Consider the following 14,357-nt stretch of genomic DNA (forward strand, 5'->3'; position numbering starts at 1 on the left):
CAACCCAAACCACTTTATTACAAAGTATTTCCACAAGGATAGAAGCAAAAGGTGAGAGAAGTTGGAATATAATGAAAAGTGGCCGTGCACATAAACCAAGTAATGGAATTACATCAGTGGCACAGAAAGGCAAGGTGACCTTTAAAACAGTCAGGTAAATTGTCTCTCTGTTTAGAAGCTGGATAAACAAACGCTTAGTTACACATACCAACATGGAAGCAGGTAAAATACAGTAAACTAAAGCATTTTGAGTAAGAGCTCCATCAAAACAACTGAGGCTTTTCTTATCTTATTTCAATCTTGTTTCCTTATTTTATTATCATCCTTCCAATTTTTTATCTGTTGACATATTTTGACAGTAAGATCCTATCTTACTGATCAACATCACCATGATATATTGAGGCTGAAGTATTTGTCATTGCCCCTCACCCATGTTGGTTAGACAGAAAATATATCGGTGCATTTGCATTACATTTCACAAGGTCTGAGTAGTCATTACAACTCATGTAATAATGTAGTAATAAGAAATTGTAATTTTCTAGTCTTGATTACCACTCAAAGCTTTACAGTACATTGACCACACACACACACGCTGCACACACATTGCAGCACTTTTGTCTATTGGTGGCCATTCTTGGAGGACGACTGCTCTACCCCTTCAGCCACAGTGGGCAAGGGCTTTTTCCATTTTTAAGGTGGTGTGTGTGTTTGTGTGTGTGTGTGTGTGGGTGTCACCAAATGCCAAGAACACATACATAAAAGGCACGTATTCTTCTGTGTCTCTCACACACTTTGAGCAGGGTTCTTTAGGTCAGCCTTGTCAGCCATCTCCTTTCTTGTGTAAGAATATAAAAAACTCTTTGTCACTTGGAAAAAATACTTTGTGCCTGCAAAAGCTAAAAGTCAGCATTAACGTGATGTGACGTATCCTCGCGTTGCTGTCACATCCTGTCACAGATTCATGCACAAAAATAATTAAAGTTAGCATTTCTTCCGCTTTGGATTCGGGAGTCCGTCTATTTATTTTCAAATCTCTGCCTTAGCTGCTGGCATTTGTCTCCTGCCCAACTGCATCCGAAGATCAGTCCATTAAACTTCCCGTTTACCTCCCCTTTTCCTCTCTGTTTTCTCTCTTTCGCTCTTTGACGTCACTGGGTCTTTGGCCATCTAAAGTAGAAATCCTATTTTTGAGAGCCTGGGGGCTGCTCCTCAGAGCTGTCATATACCTGACTGTTATCCTTTTCGTTAATTCCTGCCCTTGTGCTACTTTGCTGCACTTTTTTCATGATAATATAGTCTACTCCCCAGCCCCTGAGGTTATGCACAAATACTGAGGGTGTGTTGTTGAGACACAAACAGACAGCCTGTGTCTATTTATCAGGTTGAGTCCAATAAGTAGTGCCTGGGTTTTACATGTTGAACTCTTGACACTTCTAAATGGCATTATATAATGATGGGTGTAGAAAATAAATTCTGTGGAGTGGATCAATGGCCTGGAGCAGTGGTGAAGTATTAAGCATTATTCTATTTCTCCCCTGACATTTAACCAAAGTCACAAAGTCAGGCTCTGTCTCTCCAGCTCAGTTTTAACATCTTTCACCCGCCCACTGACGTCTGTCAAAACTTACAAACCACATTAACAGCTAACACAACTTCTGCAGGGGATGCATAACATGGCCCTTAAATATATCCAGATTAAACCCATATGGGAGGATTTGACATGCAATTCCACCTTGAGCCACCCCTCTTCCGCTTTCCTTCTTTCTATCTTGAATTGTATGCTGGCTTTGTGAAGGGGTACATATCACTAGTTGTAGAGTGGTCTATGTTTGAACTGGATTAATTTATGGCAAGACTTAGTGAGATATTACATCAGCAGTATGAACACTACTAAATGTTTAAAAAAGATTCCATCTATAAGCTACATGGTTGCTGAATTATTTGCTCTGTGAAAGTGATGGTGTGTGACTCGACACTGATCATCAATCACGAAATCTAATTTTTAATAATTGTTGTCAGCCCTAATCCTTTCAAATCAATATCTGTATATGACAATATTTATCCGGGTCTGGGTCAGTTCTGTCAGTACCCGAGGCAGCCGGTTGTATCTTACCTGGCAGCATCTATAACAGCACACAAAGAGCTGCTCATAAGTTTATGAAGAAAGTTAATCTAAGTATATCTTAAACTCTGGTAAACTGAGATATAAAAGATGAATGTATGTGAACCTGAGCTGTTGAAGTGTTTGAGCTGGAATGAAAGTGTTCTGGCTGTGCTGGTGGAAGGAGTAGGAGGAGAAGAGAGGTTAAGCATGTGGGTGTCTGAGCTTCTGTCGCTCAGATTTCACACTTGAACATTTCATTGGTTCCATTTCTTTTCCTGGCATCTCTTTGTTTGTTCCTAATCAGCACATTTGTGTTGTTCAGAATGTGAATGTGTAGGAGTGGAGGACACGAGGACCTGAGCCGTTATCGTTTCTGCAGCATTCTTCCACTTGCTGTGTTGTTTTGTTGCCTATTATGGGCTCCTCTTTGTTCTCCTCTTCTTAGGGAGATACACTACATGTATCTCCCTAAGCTTTTAAACTGAGCCTTTCGCTAGCTTTTAAACTAGCGAAAGGCTCAGTGTGTGAGGTGTGGGAGGGAGACTGACGTTCAAATTATAAGCTATCGAGATTTCTCAGTATTATTACAAAGTCATTCAACATGTCCTCCAACCACATCAAAAACCTGTCTACCTGTTCGGTCTAAATCAATCTGACAGTCATTACTTCTTATAGCTGTCATGTGTTGTAGCTGTGTCCGATTGTATTGTGGCAGCTCCTTAAGCCCAAATCAAAAGGTGTGTGACATCAGAATCAGAGCATTAGTGGTCACTATGCCAAGGAATATTAAAACCGTCCTCCAACTGAGCTTTATATACAGTGTGTGGTGCAGAGTGAAGTTCAAAAATTGTGTTCATCCTATTATTATAATATATGATTATAATAGACAGACAGATCATAAAAATACCAAATGCTCATCTTGTGTTTTAGGGTCTTTGGCCTGTCATTTGCTACAGGAAAGTCCAACTCTTTGATGGCAACAACATGAGCAGCAAGTCCACATTAGGGAAGGTCATAAAAAAATACTATGCAATTTTTTCACACTGAATCTTTGACCTCTGAACTTGACATATGGATTGCATCCCATCCTTTCTTCTGTATCTGAAACAACATGCTTCCAGCATCACAGCCTCTTACATATTTTTAACAGATGGCTTGCATTAGCCTGGATGCCAGGTAAGTGTGAACATGTAGCAAGTTAAAATTGGATGGGGTGGAAGGTGAGGTGGAGAACTACTGAGTTTCTGACTGGTTTACTGCTCTGGGGTGTACTCTAACTAATGGTCAGCTCTCAAGTGGTGCATTAATCTGAAACATCTGCTCAGCCACAAACACACACACGCACACATACACAGAACTATTCTCTAGTGTGAATTGACATCTGTTCAAACTGTGCTCAAATTGATGAGTGTTGATCCGAGCAGCTGTTTTTCAACAGATGTCCGTATATTGTGTTTGTTGTAATCTCTTTTGTGTGTGTCTGTGTGTGCGCGTAGGTAAGGCTCAGTTCATCCACATGGGTGAGGAGGTGGACGGTGTGGATGTGAGGGCAGAAGTTGGCCTGCTGAGTCGTAACATCCTGGTCCGTGGGGAGATGGAGCCTGGCTGCTACGGCAATGAGGCTTGCAAATTCTTCGACTTTGACACTTTCGGTGGTCATTTGAAGGTACACTCTTTCCCTAACCTTTTAATTCACAACAGACAACCAAGTGATTCACTGAGGAACCAGTTTTTACGCCAGGGATCATGAAAAGTAACCATGTAAACAGCAGTTGCAATATAATGTTACTAAACTCAACTTATCTTAAGGTCCTCTTTCTGTGGAGTTTGACATTTGAGTCAACTTGAGTTCTCGTTGATAAGTTCCCCCGAAAGTTTGTGCAACTCTCCGTGGCAAATGAGCAACACAAAGCAGTATGTGGACTGTGAATATATATATTTTCTCAATGGCTCCTCTGATGTTGGTCTTTTGCTTTGATGATATATGTGCATCAGATGCTGTTCTTCACTTTAGGGAGGAGGTTGGGGTGAATGTTTGGGTTTTATCACAAAAAAAAAAATTGTACTGGATGATTCAGCACCTCACAATTCAGCTCTAGTGCCAAAGCTTAGTGCCACTGCAGGAAGTAATATGTTTTTTGGGTAGTGAGGTGGAAGGATGAAATGGGGGTGGTGGATGATTGCATTTATTGTGGAAATCACCAATTTTTATCACACTGACACTGGATTTCTGCTAAACAGTCCAATAACAATTCCTGTGGAAATATTGTTGCAAAAAATCATTCAATACTTCCCTCTTGGTAAAATCTGACCATGCACATATCCATTTCATTACAGCACCTCACACTGCGAGAGGCAGGCCACAACCTGGACAAGTTGCCAGGGAATCACAGGGCTAACACATAGAGACACACATTCATACTCACAATTCAACCCTTGAGGGAATCTAGAGTCACCAGTGATACACTATGGGAAGAAACCAGTGCACAAAGAGTAAACCCACAGGCATGGATATTTCACCTTAAAAACTACATCACCTCTTAGTTTTTTAAATATAATTTTACCAATCCTCCACTTAACCAATACAAAAAGTCTGAAGTCATGGCTTCCAAAACAACATATTATAGCCTTTTCCATTATCCTGTCTGCAGGACCCTGTTTTTATTATAAAAAACATTTCAATAACGTACAGCATAAGTCATATAATGAATTCAGCATTAATGGACTGTTATGCCATTGACAGTCCTTTGTTTATTGTAACCACCTGTGTATTGAACGAGATCTATGATTTAAGACATATTTTAATTTGATTATTAATTAATAATTATTTTCTACTTTAGCTTCTCTGAAATTGATTGATTATTTATTTAAGCCTTGGAAAACACATTGAGGAATAAGACCCTCATTGACAATGGTGCAGAGTGTACAATGAACATTTAATACATTGAGAAAATAAATAAATAAGAATGAAATAAATATGCATATATACATACAGCAACACAAGGGAAAGGTCACAAACAATCAACCCTGACGATTCAATAAAATACTATAAAATACTATGGTTAAGCCTAACCCAACTAACAGTTACAATCACTGCAGGAGAAGCCAGCCGCACATGAAACAAGACTCGAGAAAATATGAAGAAGAAAGTTCAAATGCAGTAAATAATTGGTTAATTAAGGAACCTAAACCTTTTCCCTAGAGGCAAATCAAGTGGACAAATCAGTTGATGTAGTCCTAACCCAATTTTTACCCTGGGGGTTTGAATTACCCAGTACTTTACAATTCAAAGACAATGACTAAAAAATATAGCAAACAGAGGTGTTCTGTGGTTGGTTACAAATTAGTTAGGTTGCTTTCGATTGGTTCAGAGCCGGAATCTAAGGAGACAGCTAAGATGTGTGTCAGACTGTTGCCTGCTCCACCCCTCAGAGCATCACACTAATGATAAAGAAGCACTGCTACTCTGAGGTCAGACACCCGACCCAAAGATGAGGGTGTGATGGGAAAAATAAATTATTGCATGAGAAGAAATGTGAAAGAGTCAGGAAGAACTTTAGTTTCTCATGATGTAACTGGTGCATATTAGTGAAAGGAACAGTCCAACACTACAGATCATACTCCAGAGTATAATGAGATGATCAATTTTATTTAGTTCATATGTGTATCCACTGCAGAGTGAAGGTCTACACACAGGGTTAAAAAGAGAAAGTGTGTTGATGTGTGGATCAGCCTGTCAACAAGAGTAAAGCGGAGAGGATGGAGGGAGACACTGAGAGAAAGGAAAGGACAGATGAGAGAGAGAGAGAGAGAGAGAGAGAGAGAGAGAGAGAGAGAGAGAGAGAGAGAGAGAGCGCTGTGGTTGTATTGCTCATGTGTCTCTCTCCCCATGGCAAGCAATCGTATCCTATTATGAATTTCCATAACAGCTCATGTCACATAATTCTCATGCATGGGTGTGTGAACAGCACGGACAAGCAACACAGGAAGGAAAGCCCCAGTGAGATTTCAGGAAAGCCTCACAACCCCTCCCGCCCCTGACAAGTCTGCTTTCATTGAGTTTTCTTACTGTAAAACCTTGTATCTCCATGAACATCATCAGGTCATCCGCTGAGAAGGGCAACTTGTATTTCTGAAATTGTTTCATAAACAGCGTTTTTTTGTGTGCATATTATCAAAGGCCTTTTTATATTATCAGCTGAAGTTCCAAAAAAAATCACCAACAGTGGCAGTTAGGAGGTTTTGTCACTATGTGGTGCAACAGTGGTTCGAGTTTGTGGAACAAAGCAGCTTTTCATCACTGAGTCACTCTGCTCTCTAATGTCTTTTATTCCCCGATCAATCTCCATCCGTCCCTCTTCTTCATTCAGTGACTCTGTCATGTTAACTGCCTCTACAACATCCTTTCATCTCTCCTTTCTCTCATCCCCTCTTCTTTTCCTCTATTCTCTCCATCTCTTTTTGTTTACTACATAATTTAGCTGTCCCACGTACGCTTCCACCTTCTTCCCCATGCCCTCTACTTAGTGTACATTTTTCAACCCAGCCTGTTTCCTTCATTTCTCCTCTACACCACTTTATCTTTCTGCTTCCTTCCTTTCTACATCTTATTTGTCCATCCATGCTATTCCACTGTCCTGATTTTTTTTCGCCAGTAAACTGCAACCTCCTTCTGTTCTTCCTCCCACCCTCCCCTTTCATTTCTAGTCAATTCCTGTTTCCCTCCATGCTTCTTCCCCTTCTCACTATAGCTTCCCATATCTTCCCTCTTTCCTTTCTTCCTTCATCTGTAAACTCTCTATTCTTTCTTTGCAACTGCCTCCCCATCATGCCTTTGAAAAAGTCTTCTCATTTCTTCTATCCGGCCTTTCACTTTCCTGCCCAAAAATGTGTTTCCTCCATTCCTCCATCCACACATTTCTTGCTCAGTCTTCACATCTCATGCCCGCTTTTTTCCCTTGTTCTGTCATTATCATCCCACTTTATTCTTTTGTTTTGATATTTTACTTTAAAAAAACACCCACTGTTCAGATTATATGTTTTGTCTTTGCATTTCAGTATCCCAATTTGCTTTTCTTATATGTGCCTAGTGATTACAGTTGTAGTTCTTGGAGTGATGAGGTGACCTGATCTCCCTGCAGAGGAGTCTGAATTGTATCTTCTTTCATCAGGTGGAGCGAGGCTTCAGGGCAGTTCATATATCTGGGATGGAGCTGCAGCACATGGGCCAGCAGACAATGGGACACTACCCTGTTCATTTCCATATGAATGGAGACGTGGATGAGAAGGGAGGCTACAACCCCCCCACATCCGTCAGAGATCTGTCCATCCACCACTCCTTTTCTCGCTGCTTAACCATCCATGGTTCCAATGGGCTACTGGTCAGTTAGGACATTTTACTTAGATTAATTTTTACTTGATGTATTGTAAGTATGTCTGAAAGATAAAGTTACAGTCAATGGCTGTGCAAAAAGACTACAAGTTAACTATATGTTATATATACCGTATAGACAAATCATGCTGATAGTCTGCTGTGACTCAGCAGGTAGACAAGGTCGTCCACTAACCACAGGGTCGGTTGTTCGATCCCTAGCATCTCTAGTCCGTTCCAAAGTGTCCCTTTGAAACATACTAAACCTGAACTGGCAGACATTGTGTAAACATGTGATAGAAAACTTACTGCGTATAGAAGCCTAGTGTGAATGTGATTTGTACTGTAAAGCGCTATCAGTGGTGAATATGACTTTATAAATACAGTCCATTTACAAACATTACTCGTTGTTTGCATGGTCTTCTTTGTTTAGAATGGGGAGGGAAGCCATGCAATAGTGCGACTGTCAGCCCATGATCAGGGATATTCAATGTCTTTGTCGCCCACAGGTAAAGGATGTGGTGGGCTATGACACACTAGGCCACTGTTTTTTCATGGAGGATGGTCCAGAGGAGAGGAACACGTTTGACCACTGTCTGGGTCTGATGGTTCGAGCAGGGACGCTGCTGCCTTCAGACAGAGACAGCAAAATGTGCCGTGACATCACTGACGGAGCGTACCCAGGATATGTGGCCAACCCTCGCCAAGACTGCAGGTAAGAACATATGACCTCTGTCCAGTCTCCCATTGATCTTCTAAGTGGTGTTACAACCCTTTGTGTCATGCTGAAGTTTGATAATGATGCAAAACACATTAAGAATATTGTATTTGATGGAGCAGTGCAGCCATAATAAATGAGTCTCGTCTGATGTAGAGACTGACACAACACTTATAACATAATTATATTACATTACATGTCATTTAGCTGACGCTTTTGTCCAAAGCAACTTACAATTAGTACACTCAACATTCATGAGGGGCCATTTAGGGGTTCAGTATCTTGCCAAGGACACTTCGGTATGCAGATGGGAGAGAGTGGGGTTTGAACCGGCATCCTTCTTGTTGGAGAACCATCACTCTAACCACTAGGCCACACCGCCCCACATAATTTAAGTGGTCTATAGCCACAGTTTGGAAATCTGTTTTCTCACACTGGTTCTTCTTTAGAGATAATATAGAATGTGTCCAATACTACAGGAGCAGAGCTTTTAAACCATTTTGGGTTTTTTTCATCAAACATCACAGTTATGTAGATCAGGTAGAGAACTGCAGCCTTTTGATATTTGGGGGATAAAAAAGGCACCACTCTCCCTGTTACAAGTCATTATACCATGAAAATTCATAATGCACTATCACGCCAAATCTTTTAGCACATGAGTACTGTTCCAACAGAGTCACCTTTTCTCTGCCACTGCACTTTTACAAGTTGGAATAATTACGTGAAATGGCCCAATTTTTCTTCAGCTGAAGCTGTGAAACGAACGAAGATGTCACTGTGGAACAAGGCACATTCACATGCAAACAGAGAGAAAGCAGTGAAACTCTTGGAGGTGCAAGTTCCGTTTGAATCAGAGAAACTAGCCAGAAAAGCCAACAAACAAACACATGATTTTCTCTAATGGCTCAAAAATACAAGAAACAAATTATTAGCAGAGACAGAAGCTTCTTGTGGAAAAGAATGTCATACTTAAAAAACAAATTGGCAGTCGCTAGTGATCTAGAGTTGAAGCTTTCCCTCTCTCTCTCTTTTAGTTTGTCAGGAATAGACACACACACACACTTAAAGGACCAATCGTATGCCCATTTTACCACAGTTGATATGGTTCCTTGGGGACTTACTGAAATATCTGTTACATACTTTGGTCAAAATACCACAAGGATCATTTAAAACAGCACCCTTTTTACCCTGTCGTTAGCTCGCGAGCTAAAGATAGCCGGGGAGCTGGTCCGTCTCTCCCCGGAGCAGGTGAGATGATGGTGGGGGTTGGTTCAAGGCCATGTAGGGAGACTCCCTACATGGGCATGGTTGGAACTTGACGTATTTTACGGTCGTAATCCCATTCAACGCCATCTAGTGTATCGTTTCTGACATAGAAGATTACAACAAATCGCGGGAGTTGTTTTTTTCCAGAGTTTTTGGGACGGTAGACATGCCAGATACCCAAATTAACGTGTCGAAGCACTACAAAAGTGGAATTTTCATAATATGTCCCCTTTAAGTTTGACTCTTAGTGCTTTTTTTTGTTACAGTCCGTCTGGGTTTTTGACATTTATGATTATGAGTAATGTAGCACCTTCAATTAATTTTCACACATTAAAATGTAGATTGCATTTTCAATTATCCGCCAGCATTGTAAAGGTCAGCAAGTGGTCTGTTTAACAACCTGCATTCACACATATCAACGTTATAACAAACAAAGTAAAAACAGAACTTTAAAACTCAAGCATACTATGATTCAAACATCTGGCAATTATACAAAAGAACAGCAACAGCCAATGTGCTTGCCAAATATGTTGATTAACATATCCACATTAGTTTAATAGAAAACTTAATGGAATTTCGATTAAGTTTTCTTCTGTAGTTGCTTTAGTAGGTAAACATAATTTCTAGAAGACAATGTTGGCTGCAGACATTTTCCGCTCAAAAGCAACCTCCGCAGGAGCGACACATGTCACTACGCTTTCCACTAATAGTAATATTTGATGTACTTCATGATAAAAATCATAATTCAGATTTATAAAACACTGACTGAGGATCTGCTTACAACTTTAGATTTTGGCTTGCTTTAGATTTTGGATTCCCTATCAAAGGTATTTCAGGGAATTACATCGATACGATTTTTAAAAATATTGGATGCACAGTGCAGGATTAGGCTGGGGCAAGTGATACATATTTACCTCATAATACATTATTGAAACTTGTAGTTTTGAAATCCTGCCTGACTTGACAGTGAAATGGTAAAAATAATGAGCAGAAGTTAGGGACTCCTTATTTGTCACGTATTGCAAACCAAACCATCATATAGACAACTGCGAGTATTTCAGGATGCAAGTTGACAAAACACAAGCAAATTAAGAAAACATCTTCATCAAATTCACAACACAACACATCACATTACAGAAACGTGCAGCAAATAGACAGACGCGCTGCAAATAGAGAAACGCACTGCAGATAGACAAACGTGTGTTTTTCCAGAGGTCAGCTAAAAGTGATAGACACTGCTGCCACAAAAACATCCAATACACCATACAAATTCAGTTCCACACAGGGGTCGGCCACCCAGGGCTCTGGAGCCGAATGCGGCTCTTCAAAAATCAGTTTTCATATTATTAACGTGAACGTAAAGATGAACGTGAGTGAACGTCATGTTCATTTTTTAAATCATCATCGTATCAGGCCATCATGAAATACCAGGAGCGGGCGAGTGTGTGTGTGTGTCTGTGTGTGTTTATGTGTGTGTTTAAAAAATGAACATGACGTTCACTCACGTTCATCGTTACGTTCACGTTAATAATATGAAAACTGATTCGTAAAGTTCAGCGTTCGCGGAACATATGCACAACACTGAACTGTACAGCCACTGCAGAGGGGCTGAAGAGCCGCATTCGGCTCCAGAGCTGTGGGTAGCCGACCCCTGTGTGGAACCGAATTTGTATGGTGTATTGGACGTTTTTGTGGTAGCAGTGTCCATCACTTTTAGCTGTCCTCTGGAAACATTTCCGTTGTCGTTTCTTCTCTATTTGCAGCGCGTTTGTCTATTTGAAGCGTTTCTCTATTTGCAGCGCGTTTGTCTATCTGCAGCGTGTTTGTGTATTTGCAGCACGTTTGTCTAATTGCTGCGAGTTTCTGTGATGTGTTAAGTTGCTTGTGTTTTGTCAACTTGCATGGGTGTTCGTGAGCTTTCAGGGACACCGTACTTCAGTGTAGAAGGCGAGATCTTCTTTAGCGTCACAGTCCAAAGCCTGACAAGCTCTCTTGTAAAAAACAAGCTGCTGGATCCATCGGTCAAAAAAGGTGGCATTCCGGGGTTCCCTTGATCTCACTTATACATTTGGGCCAGAACCACATAGTGTCATCTGGGCTGCTTTCGACTTCTTCAAAGTACCACAGCACATCACAAAGTTCTTCGAAGATCTGCAATTCTGCTTCACACCACCAGATTTTACCACAAAATGGCAGCTTCTCAAAGTGGGCATCATGACTGTCTGCCCCATCTCCCGAATAGAGTTCACTATGGCGATGGAGGGGATTATTAGAGCTTCAAAATGGGTAGTAGGTGGCATGGACGACATGACAACCCTGATCACAACAGCACCATGCACCAGACGGTTGCTAGGGAAACTGTCAACCTGAGCTGTTTATGGATGACCCCACCCTCATGTCGCAGGAATAACCTATTACATGTTACCAGACAGGCTGCTGGAAAATTGAAACCTTTTTTCAATGTGCAGCTACCAGAAAAGACATACACACACACACACACACACACACAGACACACACACACACACACACACACACACACACACACACACACACACAAACACAGACACACACACACACACACACACACACACACACACACACATACACAAACTATAATGGCACTCTGAGATCCAGATGTCTTGCTTTGAGCTGCAAGTGTTTGCTTTTATAGTAGAGAAATGCTCGGAGACACTGTTTGCATACATACCTGGACCTGCCACCAGGTGTTGTGATTGTTATTGTGTCTGCCTTCATTTAGTTTCCCTTTGCATTTCACACCAGACTGGAAAACAGTGTTTGTATGCTGCCCTCTTCAGTCTGTAGGACTCACATCTCCAGCAACTTAAACATCAGTAGAAAAAACAGGGCCATCATACTTTGATACATTCGGCATTGATTTGGTATTGACATATTGGTTTTTATTTCTCTCCTAACTCTATACATAGGCATAATTATGTACATATATGTTTTTTGATTTACTTGGCATTCATGGCTTTATTTTAGCCCTTTATGTGATCTGAAATCCATCAGTGCCACCTCATGAAATAAGTCAGAGGTTTCTGACTCATCTCCTCTCAGCATTGATGTAGTGTTTATATGAGATTTTAAATGTATGGAGGATAAGCCCACACAATGTTTGGTATGAATAATGTGTGTCTTCCTTGGACGACTGCAGTAATAAGAGATCTGAGGCTGAATCTGCATCAAACCCCAGTTTTACATCTGCAAGTATGTAGGTTCTCGCTAAGCCATTTGTCGATTAAAGATTGTTTAGCTCAATTAAAAGCCATGAGTGACTATGCAGATATGGCAGGGGAGCTTCAGGATTTTTATGTCAATCCCTCCCCATGTCTAACAGGATAGGAGGTACACCACAACCACTCTTAAGATTGTTTTTACTTAACGTGAAGATAATAAAATTGTCAATATAAGAGGACTGCTTTAACACAAGACAGAATACATTCACTAACAACCCCATGTCCATACAGGATAAATCACTTTGTATTATATATATACCCTCCAGATGAGTAGTATTCATTTTATAGAATATGGCCCAAAAGTTCTAGCACCATGTTAACTAGAATACTGTAATCTCAACGGGGTTGTCAAGCTCCAACATGCTCCCAGTGCACGGTCCAGATGAGACAAAATATTAAGCCATCTGGTGGGATGGCCATTCACAACATAATGAACCAGTATTGATCGCCAAGATACTTCTGTATTAGAAGACTGCTGCTGTCTGCTTTCTCAGCCGTAACAAAGTCAGATCTGTCCCAATCCCTCTCCCATGGCCCTACCCCTACATATGAAGTGCCCTTCGCTGGATGTGTCCCCCTCCAGACGAAAACACAGGGGAGAGGGTTGGGAAATCTTCCCCTTGTATGTTAGGGTTAGGTCAGCAGCCAACCAATGTTATTACAGTGACAAACAATAGCCAATAACATGATAATATTAACAGCCATTATCAACCAATTAGTGACAACTGCAGAATTGACAGATTGATCTATTGATCAATGCACAGTGTGTATACATTGGTTATTTCAATGTAACATTAGTCCTGTCCATTGCAACTTCTGCCCCACACTGAAAACTTGATAACATTATTTCAAACTTTCTATATGGGACAAGGAAGTACCAAACATTTCTTGTAACTCTCACTCAGACAGTTTACGTGCTTGTTTTGAAGCTGATGAGGTGATCAAGGTGATTTCCTGAAGTGCTTTGTCACAGCGATTGAATAACGTTTGCATTTGCTTCTGAAAAGAAATAAGATATTCCATCGGATTCAGAAATGTTTCGTCCAATGAACTCTAACTCTAACTATGCAGCCGAATCAATCCCCACTAGAAACTTGAGACTATCGAACAGATGGGCTCATACCCTGACCATGCTTAGGACACTGGATTTCCTTTTCCAGCTGCTCACCTTCAATCCACAGCAGGAAGCCGCGGGCCCTGTTGCCACTAGTCTCCAGGGAAACTTTGAAAAGCTCGGGTAACTCAAGTGTCTTCTTCTCTGCCTCCCATTACAGACAGTTATCTTGTTGATTGCCTTAAGCTAGTAACTTTCTCTAGCATGCCAAACAGTCATGATGCTTCTTTTGGTTTTCTTCCTCACTATGTTGCTAATTTATGTTGGGACCACTCCACTATGATGAACCCCTATAATTTCCAAAGTTTATAATGAGGCTTCAGCTCTCTGGGTTAATAAAATCAAATCAGCATCTTAAGGAGCACTCTTTCTAGTGCAAAGTTCCTCTTTTGTGTTTTCTTAGACGGTTTTCCTTGCTGAGGGGATATGGTGGAAGAGGAGCAGAAAACTAATTTTCCTCCAAACATTCTATGACTCGCTTGAGCAGCTTGACATTCTCAGACTGTTGAAGCCTGCTATTAGTTTT

At 40.9% G+C, this 14,357-nt stretch overlaps 1 protein-coding gene across 1 annotated transcript in view; it reads left to right on the top strand.

Moving 5' to 3' along the window:
* cemip (cell migration inducing hyaluronidase 1) overlaps positions 1 to 14,357 on the top strand; it is an 86,040-nt gene that overhangs the window by 40,054 nt on the left and 31,629 nt on the right. Inside the window, exons 11-13 of the mRNA XM_062390777.1 lie at positions 3,601 to 3,770; positions 7,276 to 7,485; positions 7,985 to 8,190. Coding sequence (XP_062246761.1) covers positions 3,601 to 3,770; positions 7,276 to 7,485; positions 7,985 to 8,190 — 586 coding nt within the window. The remainder of the gene's footprint in view (positions 1 to 3,600; positions 3,771 to 7,275; positions 7,486 to 7,984; positions 8,191 to 14,357) is intronic.

This window comes from Platichthys flesus, chromosome 1, assembly GCF_949316205.1.
Source record: "Platichthys flesus chromosome 1, fPlaFle2.1, whole genome shotgun sequence".
In the NCBI taxonomy this organism is placed as follows: Eukaryota; Metazoa; Chordata; class Actinopteri; order Pleuronectiformes; family Pleuronectidae; genus Platichthys; species Platichthys flesus.